The sequence below is a fragment of the Neolamprologus brichardi genome, chromosome 15 (genome assembly GCF_056152115.1).
Source record: "Neolamprologus brichardi isolate AB-2024 chromosome 15, ASM5615211v1, whole genome shotgun sequence".
Taxonomy (NCBI): Eukaryota; Metazoa; Chordata; class Actinopteri; order Cichliformes; family Cichlidae; genus Neolamprologus; species Neolamprologus brichardi.
The window spans coordinates 20,438,898-20,461,885 of NC_142118.1; the positions used below are offsets into that span (position 1 = coordinate 20,438,898).

At 38.2% G+C, this 22,988-nt stretch overlaps 1 protein-coding gene across 2 annotated transcripts in view; it reads right to left on the bottom strand.

The window, feature by feature from the left end:
* Positions 1-22,100, bottom strand: part of msraa (methionine sulfoxide reductase Aa) — a 61,003-nt gene extending 38,903 nt beyond the window's left edge. The window contains exon 1 of one of the 2 annotated variants that reach the window (XM_006793550.3): positions 21,894-22,100. In XM_006793550.3, the coding sequence (XP_006793613.2) occupies positions 21,894-22,029 (136 nt within the window). In that variant the 5' untranslated portion in view covers positions 22,030-22,100. Of the gene's footprint in view, positions 1-14,444; positions 14,983-21,893 lie in introns of those variants that run through there. The other variant, XM_006793549.3, reaches the window with a different exon arrangement.
* Positions 22,101-22,988: the final 888 nt, after the last annotated feature.

Below are 22,988 nucleotides of genomic sequence, written 5' to 3' on the forward strand. Positions count from 1 at the left end.
GAGTAACTACATCAGTTAGTCTATTGTTTTTCATTAAAATAATTCAGGAACCATAGTTTACCCTACAATACCTGCTCTGCCGCCTTTAAAAATATTTATTATTTCTTTCAATGTAACCTTTATGATCTTGTGAGTTTAGAGCTTTGCAGTTTATAATACTGCAATTTATTTTTAAGATAAATTAATGTGTATAATATTCCTAGTCCCACACAATAATACAAATCATTTGACATGCCAGAATTAAATTCCTCTTCTACTTAGTGCCAGCCATGCCATTTCAATTCCAGATTTAATATGAAATCATCTCAGAATGCAACAGCGCAAAAGTTTAAAGTAAGAAATAACAGTCGATTCCTAAGAATAGTCTGCTTTTATGGCTGATTTTTTCTGCTTCCCTGCGGTGTGTTTTCTGCAGCGTGCTCAGAGTTGAAGAGCCAAGACATATGTGAACATAGCTTGGCTGTTCTACAGCATTATGGACTGAAGGTTCTTACAATGAATGATGCTGTTAGAGCCAGGTGGATCTTTCCAAATAAGAGTGTGACTGTTCCTCTCTATCAGGAACTGCTACTCTGTCACTTACAAAGCCAACAAACCGTGCATAACATTTCTTCAAAGACACCCATCAGAGTTTCAAACTGCAGGGTGTCACAGAAAACAACACACTCCATCCATCCATTCTCTTCCGCTTATTCCCATCAGGGTCACTGGGGGTGGAGCCTATCCCAGCTACCATAGAGTGAGGCGGGGTACAGATAGCCAGTCAGTCACAAAGCTAACACTGAGAGACAGACAACAATTCACTCTCACATTCACACCTGTGGACAATTTAACATCACCATTTAATGTAGCCCCACAGCGCCGGTCCATAACTGCAACTGAACAAGTTGAAAAAAAGATGCTGTGGATCTCACCTTTTAGGGAATTCTGATGTAGATGATCAGACTAGTGGTTGGCTCTCAGTAGAAATATTTTTGGGAGTTTTTCGGGAGTCTTCTGTAAAAATGTATCTTTCATTTAGCGAGCAGTAGTTTTCACTCTGAAACAACAGTGCTTGGTAATGAAAAACAAATGAAAAGGAATGAAATCTGGATTGTCCCCCCAACAATGTCCTTTCTAAACTTACAGGATTGCGGGTACACTCAAAGTGAAACATGCTTTCTGATTTAATTGTTGTTTGTGCTGTAGACTGTTTAGAGATGAAGTGCTAAAAACTAAGGCAAGGGACATTCCCCCCTGTTTCCCCCAGCCAATCGCACCTCGGGCGTATCTGTCGGGACTGAAAAAGAAAACATAATAAGGAACTGCCTTAAGCGTGCATTATTTGTAATGGCTATCAGAGGGCAGGAAAACGTATGGTCCTATGGAAGTCTACAGACTGACCTCAGCAAAGACTTTCCTGCTGGGTTTAGTCAGACAGTCAGTAATTTCATACTGAAACACTGAATTCATTTTAATTTTTTCTTTTCCGGGCGACCGTGGCTCAGGGGGTTGGGAAGCGTATCTGTAACCGGAAGGTCACCGGTTCGATCCCTGGGCTCTCCGTCCTGGTCGTTGTGTCCTTGGGCAAGACACTTTACCCTACTGCCTACTGGTGTTGGCCAGAGGGGCCGATGGCGCGATATGGCAGCCTCGCTTCTGTCAGTCTGCCCCAGGGCAGCTGTGGCTACAACCGTAGCTTGCTTCCACCAGTGTGTGAATGCGAGAGTGAATGAATAGTGAGTGGCATTCTAAAGCGCTTTGGGTGCCTTGAAAAGCGCTATATAAATCCAATCCATTATTATTATTTTCTCAATGTAAGTATCAGAAAGGAGGATTATCCCAGATATGTTCATTGGCTGACCACTTCTGACTGACCAGTCTGACCGCTTGTCACATTCAGTTTCATAACACCAGGACAGTGATGGCTTCAAAACGAGACTTCAAAAACTAGTGGGTGACCTCACAATGGCAATTTTCATACTGTTACTGGAATCAGTATACTGGAGTGTATAATCACAGCTGCGTGCACCAAGGAAGAGCTCATCAATGCTGTGGTGCCCAATATGTGTTCATGTATTGCATTTAAAAAGTCAAGCAACAAGCAGTAGCAGACATATTATGGGACTAAAAAAACAAACTATTTTCATTTTCATGCTTGCCTGACTTTGCGCGCTGATTTAAAGAAGACAAAACAGACTGCAGATTGTTTCTGCTCCGCATCTTGTTTCTGTGTTTATTAAAGACAGTTTCTGACTGTTTGCACTAATTTTCTTTTATTTAGTGGTAAAGAGCAGCGAAAGAGGTTAGAAAGCACTTCAGGGCCCTTCACATCAGAGACCCACTTCATTTTAGGTTTTGTGTGTGTGTGTGTGTGACTAACCAGCCTGCCTCCCGGTCTCTTCTCCCGCTCCCTAAATCCTGTCACAATAATAAGCCTGATCTCAGGACAGGCGTTTATCCATGGTGACATCTGTGGCACACACGTTCACACTCTCCATTAGTGCTGCTCTATTTCAGCTCAGGCCTACGTGTGTGTGTGTGTGTGTGTGTGAGTGAAGGCAGGCAGAATCAGCCAATCAGCACTCAGTACATTCCAGTTTATCTCCATGGCCTTTCATCACGCCCTTCATCGCTTTTTAATTTTCTGTAGTGCAGCCACAGATAACAAAAGGGAAACTGATAAAATAAGAAAGAAAAGAGTTAAATAAACCGATCAGCACTGAATTTATTGTTGTGTAATGAGGCTATACTGCGTCATTAAAAGATAGTCACTTCAATTCTATGAATCTGCATGATTTCCATCAGCCTATTCTGTAGAAAATGATGTGACTTTCAATAAATTTCTGCCGATCCCAGATAAACGAGAGGAGAAAATCTCTTACGTCACCCTGCACACAGAGCTGACAAAGTGCTGAGTCAGGCTCTTGCGTCATTGTCTTATATTTTGTAGCTATTTCATCTCCCTTTTTCCTTTACTTGGTTTTCTTTCACTGTTCAACAGCAGCACAATAAAAACCATTATGCTTGCAGGAAGAGCAAACTCCATGTAAACTGAAAGGATTAAAACTTTCTTTGTGTTAATTGAAAGCACGGGAAAAATTAAGACGCAAAATAACACCCAACAAACTTGTCAGACCAACACCTATGCAAACTTTTTCCAATCAACCACTCAAATCTGTGAGAAACATCCAGTCAAACTTCCCAGACTTAAGACTAGTAGCAAACAACAAAGGAAAAAAACTTCTGATCTATGAGATACAGACGTGGAGGTAAAGTAGTTCAAGAAGATTCTTGACTCGATGCTGCCTAAAGCTGAGAAGTTGAATTCTCTCAGGATCTTACTGAGGGATCCTGGGATGGAAAGGTGGAGCATGAGTTGGACTGGTTAAAAGAGCTATGCCAAAAACACAGTGTGGATAACACAGCACAGTTCTCAATTTTAGTAGTTGCCATTAATGGTTAAACAAGTGGAAAGCAGTAAGTAAACTCTAATGGCCACTTGAGGCTGGCTCCAACAGAGAATCAATCCCAAATCACATGTTAAAATGTCCAAATTAACAGGAAAAACAAACATGTTTACAGCCTGATACAAAATAGTTTTGGTTTATAAGGCTAGTTTTACTCTTCATAGCAACTGAATGTTCTTTTACAACGCGTCCATGTGAATAGTAGAGTTAGGGGCGTGGCTACTCTGACTAACAGGTATTCAGATGCAGGGATTGGAGCCAATCAGCATCTGCTGGGCCTCACCTCTGCTAATCCAAGTACATCAACTGGACCTTTGCCATGGAGCATGTAATTATTCAATTCAATTCAATTCAATTTTATTTATATAGCGCCAAATCACAACAAAAGTCGCCTCAAGGCACTTCATAATCTGACAATTAATTTGAGTTTCCTATGTGTGCCTATCTACCGTATTTTTCGGACGATAAGGGACCCTGGATTATAAGGCGCACTGTCGATGAACGGGTCTGTTTTCATACATATGGCGCACCGGATTATAAGGTGCATTAAGCAAAACAAAACAGTCAGATAAGTCACACTTTACTCAACTCATTCTTCTTGCTTCCTCCACTTCGGTACCATTGATTCATTAATGCTGAATTCTCTCATAGCTGCTCTATTCCCATGTTGTTGCAGTACATTAATAACTAACCTCGTATTGTGGATGGATTATCTCAGTTGTTCTCCTGGCTGAAGTTTGGTCCGTTTACAGCATCCTGCCATGCGACTGCAATTGTTCCTAACCACTGGGAATCCTCACGTTAACTTTTATCGAGTGGAAAAAAGTTAGCATTCATCCTCCAGCTTTACTGTGTTTATGTATATGTAGCACATCATTATATACCAGCTAGCCCAGGGGTCGGCAACCTGCGGCTCCGGAGCCACATGCGGCTCTTTAGTCCTTATAGTGTGGCTCTGCGTGGTTTGGGAAAATAAATTAGAAGTATTTAGCTGAAGTGTATTTTATTTATGGTTGTTCTTTTTTAACTTGTAGTTCTAAATTGGAAGATTATTGTGATATTGAAATATAAAAATAAAATTATATTCTATTCTTTTTTTCATCACTCAAAATAAGCGTCACACTCGCGGAAGCCGGTGGACCCGCCGAAACGCCGTGCGTTTCACACACGGTTGCTGTACACATACAGCCGGCTGTAGCTTTTCAGCTCACAGCCCGACACATACCAACACAACAGCATAGATAGCACAGACGTTAAGGCGGTGAGGCGTGATTGCGTGTGCCGCTCAGGTGCGTCCGCCTCCCCTGCAGTGGTGCTGCAGACCACGCCCGGTCTGGTCAGGTAAAATACATATTTAGGCAGAATTTTGCAAATATATATCTTTCTTTTTTTAGCAGCATAGTGCTTTTTTCCAATTATTTTTTAAAAACCAGGTCAAGGATCCAAAAGCCCAAAGGTGATATGAGGGTGACGGCTCACAACAGTTTTTGTTTGCTACATGGATCATTTTAGTTCAGCTGGGTGTCTTTCCTTTTGTTATATTATATTGTTTATTTATTTTAGAGTTCAAAATATGTTAATTACATAAATAAAATTTAATTTTCTCTGTAGCACTTCATGGATTTCATAAGCAACACACCTTAGTTGTTCACAAAAAGCATAAAGGTAAAAAACAATATATACAGTGTTATCTTCATTTTAGATGTCAAAAAGTATTTGCGGCTCCCAGTGTTTTCTTTTGCGTGGAAACCGGGTCCAAATGGCTCTTTGGGTGTTAAAGGTTGCTGACCACTGAGCTAGCCCAACTTCAGTAACCCTGCAAAAGTACAAAAGTCACTGATGTTTGGTTTTCTGTCTTCATTTATGTTGGAAGTGGTGGCAGAGCTGTATGTTTTAATTTTATCACAAATCACTCAGTCAGAACATGCTATATCATGCTTAGGTAACTAGCGAAACTAGCGAGCTAACTTCCTGCTAACTTCTAACTCCATTAAATTTAATAAATCCTGTTTTCATGGATGCCTGGATGTTAAACTTAATTGTTACACTTGGTAAAGAGCGGAAAATACGGTACTAGTCCCATGTGCCAGTCCAACAGTTTATATGTATCAAGAAAGTGATTCCCAAAGTGCAAAGTGCATATTCTCAGTGTCTAAAAAAATCTATGTACACTGGACAAGTGCAGCACAAAAGGAGAGGTGGCAGGCCTACAAAAATCTACCTACGGCAGATGAATGGTATCTTAAAATAATGTGACGAGACATGGCCTTCACTGGATCCATCTACTGTTCGTGAAGCCTCATCAGAAATGGCCTCCATGGAAGGGTGGCTGTTAAGAAGCCATTCTTAAGGAAAGGATGAAAAGGCTGATGTGTGCCAAATTACACAAGTGGACAGATGTTTCAATGAATATCTGCATAAATGTCTTATTTTCTGCACAAAATATAAAGAAATTAGGGGTAATTCACCACTTTAGACATTACTATATGTACAAAAATTCCCACATATGTTTGTGGTTCTACAGAAAAAGTCTAAAGATCACTAAAGTATGTCTTCTTCCATTTTAACCTGTCTGAAGAGTGTCTATGCAAAATGTCATGGTAGAAACTTCCAATTACTGCAGTTATTAGTATTTGTCATGTGGCCTTCTTTTTGTATTTCCTCCAAAATTACTTTTCTCTTTAAAAATGCTGCTGTTTAAGCAATGATTAGTATCTCTATCAGTAAAATTGTAGCTAGAAATATTGATATCGTATCAAATTGAAAAAAAAAAACGGTATCGCCCATCTCCATGAAGAACCCCGCCTCCTCCCCCCTGGAGCTCCCGACTTGACAGTGATAAATGAAGCACTGCAGCTAATGTCTAGCTTGGGGAGATTGGTGAGTCTACACACACACACACACACAGAGAGAGAGAGAGAGAGAGAGAGGGAGAGAGAGAGAGAGAAAAGATTGCTTCTACTGCACTGCAATTAAATCTACAAAGTAACCTCCCCCCACCCTCGCCTCCTCTGATTGCCTGGTTTCTTCATCTTCCTCCTGCTCCCCCTTCCTTGCATCCTCTCTTTACCTCTCCCTCCTTCGCCCATATCTCTCTTTCCATTTATTTCTCCCTGCTAAAGGATTTCTCTCTCCCAATCTATCCGAGCCCCTCAATCAGCTGCTCTGATTGCCGTCATCTTTTTTTATTACCGCCCATCATTACAAGCATCAGCGTTACCGTTATTGTTCTGCGGCTCGCAGACATACTGGACATGACAAGGAACCTGTACACTCACTTATTTTTAACACAAGGTTGTTGGAGTCCCCTGTGTATAATGGGGAAAATATTACATTTTAGAGGGTAGAGTTTCCCCAGAAGATTATGTAGGCATTGAATTTGTCACGGTCCCAGGTTACAGTGTTGTGTTTATTGAGTTTTGGGTTCCTGTTTTGATTTGTTACTCATTCTTCTCTTTCTAATGTTCTCATTTTCTGGGTTCCTATGTGTCTTGCCTCTCTCTGTCTTCTCTGTGTGTCTGCTTGTGCTCTCCCATGTCTGTCGTCTTTATTAGTGTTGATCTTCATGCATCAGTTTAGTTTTTTCTCTACGTGACTTCCTGTCTTGTTTTTCTGGGCCTCGCTCTAGTTTCACTTCCTGTTATTTCCTTCAGTCGGGATTACCTGCTCCACAATTCTTAATTTTATTTGTGTTTGTTTGCCTTTACCTCGTACTGATGCCAGCGGTGTTCTATGGTTTAGTAAGCCCCCATGTATATAATATAGACTGCATAGTGTTTACCCTGCATCCTGTGTAAAGCCATCTGATTATGTTCTCTTTTCTCCTGGTTACTTCTGCTACTGGTGTCCCATTTTTGGGATTTTGGTTACAAGTTTCCCTTCTGAAGTTTAACACTGCTATCAGCTTTTTGTTCATTTTGTCTGGACGAGTTCTCAATTCCCCCAAACCCAAGAGAACCAGCAATAAAACAAATGTTTCGCTTGAAAAATTACAAATCAAGCTTCATATGGAGCAAGTCTAACTGATGTTTCTAAATTTTCAAACCTGATGTGCAAATTAAAAATATCACAAGCTGATCTGATGTATCGATATCAAAAGTACAGCAATCCAAATTCTGACACTTTCTTTGTTGTATTTTTCTTTTATTTCAGGTGCCTAAAATGCTGCTTTCCTTTATTAACCAATGTTTCATTTATTACTTTAGTTATTTTATTACCATTGATAAATATTCAGGTTTTAACCAACATTTAATGGGGCTCGGCAATTAATTTAATTCTCATTTCAATTACTAATTTGTCTTCTTTATTAAAACAAGATAATGGAGGGAAAAAATAATTATTATGCTGCATTTTGATTTGCAATAATTCCTTCATTTCACCTTTCAGCACATTTTTTTTCTTTTCTTTTACTGCTCCAAAAAGGTCAGCACTGACTCTCCACTGGACTGTGGCAGGTTTGGCTCAGTTCAGATTTATTTATGTGGTTCGTTTTTTTAGTTGATTTGTATTTAAAATTACACGGCATCCACTAAATGAAAATGATGTCTTATAAATCCACCACTTTTTCCAAAGTCTGAGTGACTGCGTTAAAATAACGTTTGGTTAGAAATGTTTGATTAATGCCATAATAGCCTTATTATTTGAATAACTGCAGGGTTTCTGTTAAAGTGGTTGCCATAAATGTTTATGGTTTATAATGTGACAGTTATTCAGTTCAATTAACAAACAAAACAATTATGTCCATCTTTACATATATGGGGCAAAAGTGGTAATGTAATTGTAAAAAAAAAGAGTTTAATGCTGTTAATTGCACAAAATTAAATGTATGTGGTATAAGCCAAACACACAACTCAATCAGCCCCAGCAAAACAATTTCTACACCTGAAGGTCTGTTTTCTGTTTTGCACTAATCTTCTTCTTCTTCTTCTAGCCTCTGAATCAGTGGATTGACAGCTATGAGTGTAGTTAGAGCGGGGGTGTGGGTTAATAAGCCTCCACAGGGCTCATATATGCGCGTGTGCACCTTCCTGACGGTTCGACTCGATCGATCGCTCAGAGCCATTAGTCTAGAGACAGTGTATGGTGCAGGGAAACTTGACGCACTTTGCACTGGTGGAGTGCTTAGTCTTTTCCAGACATCTTTATGTCATAGTAATGGCTCTTTGCATTCATACATGCTTTAAGTACATGCTTTGGAGAATTTTGACTGCTGGTTAGAGCAATAATACTTTAACATGTAGCACGCAAGATTAGGCTGTAAATTATACTTTTTACTACAAGATGTAAAAAAGCTTGATTTAAATCAATACATTTATGATATACAGATATAGCCTGACACAAGCCTGAATTGGATAAACAAAATAAGATGGATGGATGCTGATGATGCAGTGCATACATATTTTATCTTATAAAAAGTTATTTTATTTAATACTAAAACTATTCCGACACTACTGTAAGTACAGGCTGGGTTAAAGCTTTAGTATATCTTCATTTACTGATAACAGATTGGTGTGTCTACTGCACAAAAGGGGATGTTTTGGGGGTGGCTAGGATGGGAATGAGGGACAGCTCAGGTTGAGCAGTTTAGAGACAAAGTTAGAGAGGCAAGGCTGAGATGGTTTGGACATGTGCAGATGAGGGATAGTGGATACGTTGGACAAGGATGCTGAATATGAAGTTGCCAGGCAGGAGAAAAAGAGGAAGACCTCGAGGGAGGTTCACAGATGTAGTGAAAGAAAATGTGCTGTGTGTTGGTGTGACGGAGGAGCATGCTAGGGACAGGGTGAGACAGAGGCAGATGTGCTGCTGTGGCAACCCCAGAATAAACAGCTGAAAGAAGAAGAAGACGATTTATTCGTAAACGTAAGCTGCCGTGGTGATCCACAAACAAAGTTTTAATGGAGATGGTTACTGTAAGAGGCATCTTCTTCTTCTTAGCTACATCTATCTGTGCATCTTATATCAGTGTAAGGCCAAAAACATATGACATGAAAAAAATCCCGGATAACTAACAGTGTGCAAAGCTAAACAGAGTTCTAGTCCCACAACAAGCCGACATCAGCTCATGATTTCTACATATGGTCATCTGTTACAACATCAAGTTGAGTCAAATTAAGTCAAATTGAATCAAATTGAATCAAATTGAATCGATTTGTTTTTATATTAGTATAAACCAACAGCAGGTGTTAGCCAAAGTGTTGTGCAGCTAAAAAACTAAAAGAATAATTAAATAATAAGGAACATTTTAAAAAATGCTGGGATGGGAAAACCACAAATAAAACAACATAATAACTCTAGGTTAAAAGTCAAAGATGGGTGTCTATTCTACAAATATACCATTCCCACAGAGCACAGGAGTAATATTCACAAACTCCTCAGCAGGCTTCCATAACTTGGCAAATCAGAAGAAAATGGGCTTTTATGGAGGTGGGTCTTAAAGAGACGAGAGGCAGAATGGCCTGTTTATGACAGATAATGAAATTATAGGCTGGATAAAAGGGCAGTATACGTCTTTTTTTTTTAAATCCTACAACAATAAACAAGCAAATGAGCAATAAAAACTGACAGTGATACATTTTTACAACATTTCAACTATCTTTTGTTTCAAAGATAAAAAAGACAAAACACATTACTAAACTATAAATACAGGTAATCATAATGCCAGCAAACGCTAACTCAAATGAGGGGCTGCATTCGGGTTACAGAGAGTGATGGGAAGAAATACATTTATAAATGTGATACCTGCTATTCAAAGCCTCATTAGCACAATATCACACCAGTCATTTACATCACACTCAAAAAAAATCCCTGGAAACATTTGCTGTCAGAATTATTATTATAGCAAGCTGCAGTAATAATTATTTACACCTACAAGTACACCTGGTAATTAAAAGACATCAACACACCAGCTGCTGTGTGTCTGAACACATCTGCATTAAGCTGACATTAAATTCTTCATTAGTCTTTTTGTTACTATTTTTTATCTGTGTGTGTAGGTGGCGAGAGCGGAGCTAAGACATCTGAGATGAGTCAGGTAGGAGTAGTAATGTCCAGATAACACCATTAAAAAATATTTAGCTCTAGACTTCTGACCCCAAACATGAACCTCCCAGTAGGGATTCGCTTTTTGGACAACATATTGCAGGGCTAAGGTTACTAGTGAAGGTAGAGCAGATAAAGAGTGGATAAACTGGAAAAGTTGAGGATAAGTTAATTAAAATAAAGGCAAATATCAACTAGATTGATTAACCTCTAGACACTAGTGTAAAGAAAAAACAAAGCCAATGCAGTCCCAAACAGTGCAGTTCCTCAAACGGCCTCATGGGCCTGTCTAAAACTCCCACATTAAAACACTTCATAACTTCACAGCATTAAAAAGCATGTTTACAGACTGGAACAAAAATGTTTTGGTCTCTATGAATAATTTCCCCCCTTCATAAAAACTGTACAGGCTTCCTTTTGATTTATTAATTTTTTGAGGGATCTTATTGATCTAAGCTCCAAAAACTTGGCTTCAGGCAAAACTCCAATGTTTTCCATGTTTTATATGAAAGTATATGTACCTTTATAGTAGAAAGGGGGGACTGCCAGATATTTTTTTAAGTACATGGATCGTATGTATGTTTAAGAATTGTTTGGTGTTTATCATAAATGTTGTGTTCAGCGTGTAAGAATTTCAAATCATACGTGTGGTCAAAGTTTGGAAATATTCACAAATGTGCAAGCTACTATGACAATTACAGTTAAATGTTGCTATTATATGTAGACAAGTTGTTTGTTTCAGTCGGAGCCAACAGCTCTGGCCTCTATGGACAGTATCCCCAACAACTCTCATTCACTCATCAACCTAATAATTTCTCAGTTATAACCCAATGAGTTTATCTGGGATAATCCTCCTTTCTAAATCTAAAGTTGTGTCCACGCTGGATGCAATTTGCTCGTTGCACATCACTTTGAAACTGATGGCTGGTGGATTTTCCAGGCACTGGGCCATGTCAATCACAGGTACCCTTCACTCTCATTGGAAGTCATTTAAATCCGTTGCCTGGAAGTTTAGAAAAGTTTATCTAAGACTCCTGCCTTCATAGTGTTAAAAGTGGTTATGCCACCCAGGGCTCGCAAAATCGCTAGCCCGACGTCCCGGGGCTAGCGATTTTTCCAGTCGGGCTACCAAAATCTAACTCAGCCCTGCCCGTCGGGCTATCATAGGAAGGAAAATATATGTCAATGCTTTTGCATTCTTTCGCCAATGTAGCTGAGTAATTATGTCATTGGCATCGATGAGCCACTGTCAATATGTGACATATTGAAATCGCGTTTGAATTTGCGCTTGCTTTTTGCTTTCAGTTTCATTTTGCGATCGCGCGAACGGTGTGTAGAGAACAGCAGCACTGTGACATCGTCTTATCACTCATTAGCTTACTATTCAAACGCGACAAGTGAAATCTCTTGCAGCAAGCTTAAACAAGTGAGAGGTTGAGTGCGCAAAGAATCGCTACCGTTATGTAAGTACGTGTGTAAAAGCAGCAGGATTTACGCAGGTATTTTAGTTCTGCTGAGCCAAATAAGACAGGTCAGGGTGAAGAAGGGGCAGCCAAAGAAAAGCTTACCACAAAACGGAAAAGTTATGACAAATCAGACTATGAGGCAAAAAGAAAGCGCAGCTTTATGGTTTCATGGACAAAATAATTTCTGTGGCTGGAATACGACGAGCTATATAACATGATGTTCTGCCAGGTGTGTTGTGAGTTTCATTTGATTTCTGAGTCGACAAGCGCCTTTGTTACTGGGACCAGTCATTTTAAGAAAGGCCCCCATTAGAACCCATGAGAAATGCAAGAAATGCATTATTGCCCAATCTGCAGTATCTTTCCCAGAACAAACAGCAATTGCAAAAAACATACTAAAAATAAACCAAGCACAACAAGAACTCCTGAAAAATCTGTTTAGAACAGCGTGCTATGTTGCAAAGAGTGAACTACCACTGGTAAAATTTAGCAGTCTTTGCAAACTTCAAAAAGCAAATGGCCTCGATCTTGGTTCCACTTACTTCTTACCCGTGACTTCAGTGGAAATTTCAAATTCAGGATCTGACACAGACTGATTTATGTTCTACACAGTTCTTACAAGTTCATAGAAATTTCTGTTCAATTTGAACCAAGTATTTGAGTTGATGTTTGTAATTTTTATACAGTTGTTGTGATTTGTATTTTAACAATTTTTTTTGATTAATTTTGGAGGTGAGAGATTAATTTTGTTTCTCTTGTAACAATATTTCGTCACAATATTATACTTTAATGTATAATATTGCAACGGAAACAAAACATAAAAAAATTGCTTTATTTTTTATTCGGGCTACTTAAATTTATTTTGGGCTATCAAAAATGGAAGAATGCCTGCCCGAAGGGCTACCAGAGATTTTAAAATTTTGCGAGCCCTGCCACCCATAGTCACTCAAGGTCGCAGGATACCCTTGAATTTCTGTCATCTCTGGTTGTCACATTGCTGCAATGTTCTGCTTTAGAATGTCAAAATTCTGATTTAAGGTGCTGGCATGTTGGCTTTATTTTCTATGGGTCCAGATCATTCAGTTAGTTTATGGGGAATGGAATTTCCCAGTTTTTCTGTCTGTGTTGATATATGGCTGCTAACTGAGCTTCCTGATAAATGAGCACTTTCATTGGAATTTCTTAAATTATGAATTATTAAACCGTTTTATTTATCTGCAAGTATTTTATTTGCCAAGTGCATTGCGACAAATTAATAACTGATCAGCATAATAAGCTGCCTCTTAGGCAAGTTTTCCGTGGATGAACTCTACTTCCACGGTCATTGACTGCAGCTGTGAGCCCGGTGCAGCAGCACATAAATGAACCTGTTCTGGGCAGCTGGATGACGAACGCTAGCTGAAGTCCAAAATGGTGAAACTGGAGAACTTCCAACACTGCAGGATGAGATTGTCTGTGTGGACTGCCCCAAGAACTAGCAAGCCAGCAAAACAACTGATGGGAAATGAAACATGGCGTGGCGGGAAGCGCTGGGTAAGCAAGTTCAACTTTCAAAATAAGAGCGAGGGGATTGCCAAATTTGTCATTTGTAAATCAAACACAGATGGTGCCATTCTTTCTAAGGGAGAAAGAAAAAATGCGAAATACACCTGTAGGGCCACACCAATCAAAGTCTGTATGTAGATGAATGCAGATTAATGTGCAGATTTTACATTATTATATACATCTAAAACTTGGCAGATTTAAATAGCTGCAATTGGTAACTGTATTAATTGAGACCCATCTTTCTAAAGAAAATACCTGCAACCATCACTTTTTCTGGCCCTTTACGCTGAACCTTAGAAAGTCTGAGAGTTTAGGTGAAACAAACCACTAGTTAAAAACAACAAAGGAAATTTCTAAAAACTTAAAAATCATTATAAATTATTTCAGTCAATGTTTAAGCTAACATTCCAAACAGTCCCAGGCTCCAGCTCAACAGATGTCACAATTTGATACTTTTCTTAGTCCTCTATCATAATAAAGCAAATATCTTTGACTTTTGACTTTTTTAAGTATTCTTGAAAAAAAAGGTTTCCACGACTTTTATCACCATTGCACTTTTGAACAAAGTTCCATAAGTATTCAAGTACTTATTTGAACCCATTATTTCTGATCCACTACTAGGCACACCTGGTCAGACGTGTTAACATGATTAAAAATAAAGTTATAGTCCTACTTAACATTGTAAATACATAGTTCTGTGTAAAGTCTGATTGGATTCACTGTTAACCATGCAAAAGCCAACTAAAAGATCTTGGTGGGTATTTTGGTCTTTTTCTTAGGCTTCTGGCCCTGTTTGGCCTGCTTTGTTTCCTCAAGCTTGATCATCAAACACATACCTGGCTGCTCTTTGTGTTTCTACTCCCTTAACCATGAAACCTCTTCCCCCAAACAATTACTATTGGTCTATGAAGTTTCAAAGCCCAAAAAGCATTGATACACAAACCTCTTGTGCTGCGCACAGATGGCCTTCCTCTGGCTACTACGAGAGTCTCTGAAGTCCAGTATCCGGCCTTGTCCAGTTCACAGATGCTGTTTAGCGCTCCAAGAAATACAAATGCTTTGTAAACTACTTTTTTTGCATTAAAATCACAGGTCGACCTTTTGCACATTGTAGTCACGCTACATTTTGTCTCCAAAACCTAATCGCGTCCAATTGGTCCAATGTGGAATTTCGTTTAAATAGAGAAAAGGGCTTGTTTGTTTCTGATTTCCATTGACCTCAAAGACGCTCCAGTCCGTTGAAAATACTTTTTCTCTCCCGTCTTTTTGAAGCCGATGCAAAGCTTGTCCCCATCCACCACCACCTCCACCTTCACCACCACCATGCCTGGACGTTTCTTGATTTCCTCTGGCGCTGCATCTCTGAGCCAGACAGACAAAGGAGGGGAAGTCCTGCCAAGTCTCTCGACTGCAGGCATGGCTTTTTCCTTTCCTCTCTGCTCCCTCGCTCTTTCTTCGGCTCTCTCTCGATTGTGGCAGTGTTCCCGAGGAGCCTTGGCGATGCTCCAGCATGTCTGCCACTCCGTCTGAACCTTCCCATCCTACCCTCCATCCCGATCGTCCTTTCGCTGTGGACCCCCGCCCCGCTAACCCCTCCACTCCCACATCCTCCTTCCCCAGTCCAACCCCCTCCAGCCTAACCAAAACATTAAACACACTCCAAAAAACAAAACAAAAATTTACATTCAACTCATTTATAATCAGTCAAATATTTGATTCCGCATCTTTTTCTTTCTCTTCAACCCTTAAACCAAAACTCACTCAATATTCCGAAAAACTGTTGTCACCCAACAACCTTTACACTTACCACTAAAAGGAAGTGACCGCGTGTGTCTCTGACTGTGTGTGTGAGTATATGTGTATCTCAGGTCTTTTGTTTAGTGCCAGTGCAGATCTATTCATCATGTGCCAAGACTCTGTGCCCTCACTTGTAGTGAAGAGGGGGCAGGTTGGTGCCAAGTGCCCTGACTGCCAGCTTAGTGCTGCTGTCGGTCTGTTTATGCTCACAGAAAGCTCTCTATCTCACAAACACACACACACACACGTATAAGCACAGTTTTCTTTGAGCCATTTACAAGCAGGAGTGGCGAATATATTTGTAAAGAGGGAACTAAATAAACAGATGTATGGAATATTAAAAGCAAGTGCTGATATGTATAAAAATTAAGCTGATATCATCTGATGCTTAATCAGAATATCTCTCCCCTTAATATCCTCAAAGTATAGTTGAGCAACATTATTGTCTTATGGTTTATTGTATGAAATATTAAAACGTTTTAAAATTCTACAACATTATTTGGAGGAAATTGTGACATAAAATGCACCTTTTTTATATACATGAACATGTAACATTCTGTTACATGTTATCTAATTTTGCTGTAATTCTATAAAATTATACCTGAATTTTACATACACTACATACATTATTTAAATAGTTTTCTTAGATAAACCTTGCTAGTAGCAGGTTAGACCCCCTTTTCCTTCAGAACTGCCTTAATTCGCCATGTCAAAGATTCAGCAAGGTGCTGGAAAAATTCCTCAGAGATTCTGGTCCATATTGACATCACAGCATCACACTGTTGCTGCAGATTTGTCAACAGGACATCCATGAAATGAACAACCTTTTCTACCACATCGCAAAGGTGTTCTATTGAATTGGCATAGCATGTTATCCTTTTGGAAACAAGCATCGGAAGATGGTACATTGTGGTCATAAAGGTGTGGACACAGTCAGCTACAATACTCAGCTAATTGGTACTAAGGGGCCAAAAGTGTGCACAACGCTATCATACAGTACCACCGTCAACAGCCTGAACCAAGGCTTTCACATAGTTTATGACAATTACTGACCCTACCGTCTGAATTTTGCAGCAGAGATGGAGATTCATCAGACAAGCCAATGTTTTTACAATCTTCTATTGTCCAACTTTGGTGAGCTTGTACTAACTGCAGCCTTAGCATCCTGTTGCTGTAGCGCTTGTGTTTCAAGGTTCAACATCTTGTGTTTACATAGATCAGGGGTGTCCAACTCCAGGCCTCAAGGACCAGTGTCCTGCAGGTTTTAGATGTGTCCTTGATCCAACACAGGTGATCTAAAACCTGCAGGACACTGGCCTTTGAGGCCTGGAGTTGGACACTCCTGACAGGAATATTCTTCTGCATATCTTTGATGTAACTAGTAGTTATTTGATTTACTCTTGGCTTACTATCAGCTTGACCCAGTTTGGCCATTTTCGGACCGTTCTCTGTAAACTCTGCAGGCGGTTATGTAGGAAAATCCCAGCAGATCAGCAATTTCTGAAATAATCTGGTGCCTGATAGGATCAGGCACCCACAACATCGGCACATTCAAAATCACTCAAATCTCATTTTCACCAACAATATGTAACTATCAAAGGGATTCCCAACATTTCTAACTTAATCATTTTTAAACATGCAAATATCAGAAAATATTTTGAGAACTAGAAAAATTTGCATTTCCTGCGAAAATGCAGTGTGGATGCTTTAAAGCTGAAGCTGTCTGCAAAAACTAGCTGAAAAAGCTGAAAAGTTGCAGAAATTGTAAAAAATTTGCAGAAGCAAAGGAACTTTGCTAAAAAGTAATAACTTAGAGGAAACATAATACTTGGCAGAAATACAATAGCGTAGCAGAACTTGGCAGAAATATTGTAACTTAGCAGAAACATGATAACTTCTCAAATATACAAGAATTTAGGAGAAATAGTATAAGATAACAGAAAGAATATATTTAGCCAAAAATACTTAAACATTACAGAAACACTATGATTTAGAAAAATAGTACAACATAGCAGAAATACTGTGATTTACCAGAGACACTGTGATGAACTATGAATATTGTAATTTTGAATTAATAGTATGTTTTAGCACAAATACTATAATTTGACAGAAATATTATCATTTGGCAGAAATACTATGTTTCAGCACAAATACTCTGGTTTAACACAAATATTATAACACAGCAGAAATACAATTATATAGCAGAAATGCTATATTTAGAAAGAAAAATATAATATAGTAGAAATACTATGTTTTAGCACAAATACTATAATTTGACAGAAATACTATCATTTGGCAGAAATACTATGTTTCAGCACAAATACTCTGGTTTAGCACAAATATTATAACATAGCAGAAATACAATTATATAGCAGAAATGCTATATTTAGAAAGAAAAATATAATATAGTAGAAATACTATGATTTAGCAGAAATACTGTAATCAGCACATATACTGTAACATGACAGAAATTCCTCCACTTAGTAGTAATACTATAACATAACACAAATGTTATGATTTGGCACAAAAACCAGGATTTGGCAAAAATACTATGATTTAGCAGAAATACTATGATTGAGCAGAAGTACTAAGATGTAGTAAAAGTACTTTGATTTAACAGAAATACAATTATGGAGGAGTAATACTTTAAAATGGGAGAAATATTGATACACACACACACATACACAGAGCCTAAAGGGAACAGTATTTGTGCCATTGAGTGTTAACAAGAATGTGAGGGCCATATTAGAAAAGCTGGTAAAATCATAAAAGTTTGCAGAATTGTAATAAATGATGAATATGAATTACTGGTCTGTGATAGTGTATTAATTTGTAGGGAAAAAACATGTTGACCTAGGTGGAATCGAACCTACGCCCTTTGGCTTGTAGACCCATGTCACTACCAACTGCGCCACTGGGAAAGAGACCGGGTACTTGGAAAACAGGGTCATGAGCAGTCAGAATTAGATCGCGGTGAGAGGCGAAAAATGCCGATTTTTGGAGTTACAAAACGTCGTGTAACTCAAAAATAGGTGGACTAGAAGCATAATTCTTGTACTGGGTGAATCAGCGTACTTTGGTGTACTTTGACTGCGATTTTCATTGCTCTTTGTACAACCGTCGCGGAGATATGACGAGAGAAGAAACGGCAGAACTCAGATATGATTGGCTGGCTGGGAAGCCATGCAGGCCCTGATATGTAAATTTCAGGGCTAAATGTCTCAGTCCTCACAGAGGATTGGCCGCCTGGGGACCTGGCAGTAATATATAGAAATAGTATGATTAAGCATAAATACTACATTTAGTAGAAATATTATGTTTTAGCACAAATAGTATAAAAAGCAGAAATACTATAATTTAGCAGAAATACTATAAAAAGCAGAAATACTACAATTTAGCAGAAATACTATAAAAAGCAGAAATACTATAATTTAGCAGAAATACTATATTAAGCAGAAATAGTACAAAAAGCAGTAATAGTATAAAAAGCAGAAATACTATAATTTAGCACAAATACTATAAAAAGCAGAAATATTATAAAAAGCAGAAATGCTATGATTTAGCAGAAATACTATATTAAGCAGAAATAGTACAAAAAGCAGTAATACTATAAAAAGCAGAAATACTATAATTTAGAAATACTATAACACACACAGAAAGAGAGAGAAGCAACTTTGTAGATCAGTCAAGCAGCCTGGGAGCTGCTGGATTTGAATCCACCAATCAGAGAGGCTGTGTTCATTTTCCCGCCAAAACAGGTGCACCCGGTTTTACACAGGCAGCACAGAGACAGGATTTTTGCAGTCTATTTCTCATAGTGAGGACTACCCTCCAAACAAATGGCCATAATTTCCTAACCGTAGGGGCTAGAACGGTCATTCTTACACCGTTTTGTTCACAAGAGATGGGGGAATCTTCAAGTGTTGACAATTGATCATTAAAATATGAATTATTAAAGATATTTGACTTGTAATGCACCATAACTGAGTAGAGGTGAACCAAAAACTGCCTTGACTTGCCCTCAAACAACGCTTTGTAACTCTAAATCTATTTGGAGTATCGATGAAATTCTTTCACTGTAAGAGACAGCAGGCTTTAGTGAACAGTCATGGAAATTTTCAGATCTTTGTGGAAATCCATTAAAAAGATATGACGAGAGAAAAAAGTGGTTCATTTCCAGAGTTTGAAAGCTGAAGAAATCTGAGAGAAGCACGAATTTCCTACCCTCAAACAAACGTAATTCATGGCCAAATGGTAATAGGTGAGAAAATAATTCTTGAATTGTGAGCGTCAGGAGTGTCTGAAGATATATCGGGACAAGCCTCATGTCTTAACTTCGCTCCGTTAAGGAGATATGACGATTCGAATATGCCTCTCATTACAGAAATCAAGCGGTGATTTTGAACAAACTCTCCATTGACTTTCTATGGAGAGTTTTGAGACTTTCTGTTGGTCTGAGGAGATTTGCCAAAATTCTATAAATCCCACAACAATGATAGTGACATTTTCTGAAAGCCAGCAAAAATACCTACGTTTTGATGTATAATTTGTGGAAGTTGAGTGAAAATTGAGCAAGTAGCAAGAAGTTGTTCGGACATGAAGAGAAGACTGCGAAACTTAAAGTGGCTCACTTAGAACCAACAGCATAGCAACCATAACAACCCATGTATTTTGTGAAAAATCACAAAGATGAAACTATAAACTTGAAGAGGGATAAGATGAAAATGGTAACAGATATGAAAAAGTTGAATCATACATGAATAGCGCAATAAATTGTGAACATTTTAAAGTTTGAATGGTTGTTCTAGGTGAAAGTATGAGGAAGTAGTTAAGTTTCAAAAAGAAGCAAGTTTTGGCAGAATTTTGGAAGTTTTCCATTCATTTCAATGGGACAAATTAAAGGAAAAAAGCTTAATATTTTAAAAAGTATAATAGCAAAAAATAGCAAAAGTCATAGCGATCATTAGCAGAAATAGCAGAATAGTTTAAAATTTGAATGGTGAAAATCGGCTGAAAATTGTGGAAGTAGTTAAGTGCCAAAAAACGGGAAAAAAAGTGGCAACTAGAATAATAATAATAATAATAATAATAAAGAATAAAGAGAAACAGGATCTCAATAGTGTGGATGCCTTAAAGCATCCACACAATAAAGAATAAAGAGAAACAGGAACTCAATAGTGTGGATGCCTTAAAGCATCCACACAATAATAAAGTATAAAGAATAAAGAGAAACAGGAAAACAATAGTGTGGATGCCTTAAAGCATCCACACAATTAAATTGATTATACTGATGCTAACAAGTTATCCAAGTTAAGTTGTACCCCAGCTCTTGCAAAATGACAGCTGAAACAGGCAAATGCACCCACAACACTGAATTTGGGAAAATGGTTGGAAAAATTGATGGATGGGTGAGTTTTATAACACAATGGATTCAAACTTAAACCAAATATATTGCATAATGTTTAACTGCTGGAAAAATCTACTGCTGCAACTATCAGAATGCAATTTTGCTGCAAACTGAATGCAATGTTTGGTTAGTCACTAATAAAGCATCATATTTTATATGTACTGTACATAAATATGAGGAGCTGTTATCAGTTTAAGCAGTGGTTTATAATCTTTGGACCTTGTCAGATTAAAAATCACTTTGTGCTTTTGATCCCTTTTAATCTTTCACATATCTGTGGGGCATTTCCACTATAACTTTTTCGGAATTCAGAATTCAGAGAAAACAAATATCTAATTATTTGCAAAATATAAACAATTGGAGGATAAATTTAAAATATGTAAAGTTATGACACTTTTTCCGTTTTATTCACTTTCTACTGGTCTGATCTATCTTTAGATTTATCTACCGATGCTTAACTAATCATTAACCAGGTAAAGACACAGCAAGCTGCAACTGTTAAATATTGTTTACTTTACAAACAATAACTTCACAATGTAATAATAAATCAAGCTTTTTTTCCTGGCTCAAAATGGGCCTATGAAGCATGACTCTGCACATAAGCATGGTTTACCCACATACAGTAAAAGTGTTATGAAGCAATATAAAGATATCTTTTGTGATTTCTGCCCATAATTACATGAAAATCTCGATTTTTTCATCACAAGGGAAAATTCTCACACGTATTTTTCCTTTTTTAAATTTTACTTCTAATACTTCAGAATTTAAGTTGCCTTATTAGGTGCTGAAATTTAACCTGTGACTGAATATGTTTACATTCATACATTGGTATTAAATAAGTGAATACTTATTTACAGACCTCTACATTTACGGATATTCGTTTTTTCCTCTACCACTGTTAAGAGACTGGGATGCGCAGGCGCAGTAACAGCATACTTGAACAGGGTAGTAGCAGGTGTAGCATCGGATAAATTTGCGATTGTTTAACTTAATTACATTTTTATAACTGAAGCTGCTTTCTTCGTGAATGGATGGAAACACCTGGGAAGTTACCCACAGACCATTGTAACATTAAACAAACTAGCAAACAGCTCGTTTCATTTCGCTACATAACGCGGATATGTAGTAAAGTTATATCACAGGGCTAACTTAAGCTAGCCTGCTGAAGCTAACTGGGTCCACTCTTACCGGAGACTTTCATACTCTCAATCCGGCCGGGCAACGCTGTCTCTGGGGTCGGCATCTGTGCTTTGGAGGCCATATCTCCCATCCTAATGTTGACAAAGTGACGCCAAACGAAAAGGATCCTGGATGGAGAGACCATTGACCCTCAGCACCTCTCACACCCTGCTGCTGCTGCACTAGCTAGCCTTACCTAACAGACACACGGGTTTGCGTAACTGTAAGTGCCGCCTGTTACACAATGATGACTGTAAAACAAAACACATTTTGAAAATGTTTTATTGCACACTTACAACATAACATAGTGCATTTCCTCATTGAAGACAAATTACACATTTTGCCACACACGATGCAGAAAGTGAAAGTTAACTAGAAAAGTTTTTCATTGTTTTTATTTGTATTTTCCTGTAAATAACTGGGACCACAATAAAGACGAATTCACGTGCTGCGTTTGTTTTTCATTTCATCTTGTTTCTGTGAACACTGATGAGCTGTATATTCACCAGTGGCTAAGTTAACATAAAAATTCCTATTATTTTGAATGGAGTTCAGTCGTAGTCTCTCAGATGTGAGCTGGTTTGTAGTTTTATATGACTGGTGCTCCGTCACTGTTAAATACTAATATGAGAGATTTATGTATAAAGCTGGGGAATTGTTGTGTCACAGGAGCCAATCCACAAAAGTGTAACAAAACAACTTTAATAAAGAAGAACCACTGAAAAAAATAAACACAACATGACAAAAATAGCTCAGCAAGTTTAAAGAAAATGGTACAATAAGAGATTATTTAATAAAAGTTCAAATATAATACAATAAGTGGCTTAAGTAAAAACAAATGCATTGAGACAGCCTCCACACTGAGCTGTTAGCTGTTATTTACTGATTCCACTCAGTTAAACTGGCCTTGTGTCATTTTACCTAAACCTCTGTGTCAGTTTGAACTCAGAAAGTTTTTTACTCATCAACACCAAGCTGTCGAAAGAAACATTTGTCTTTCACACCATTAAAAGCAATATTACTTAGTCTGTTTGGAGTTTGAGTTCCCTGTGGGTTTCAAAGATCTTTCTTTTACTTCTTCTTTCAGCTTTCCTTTAGTCACCA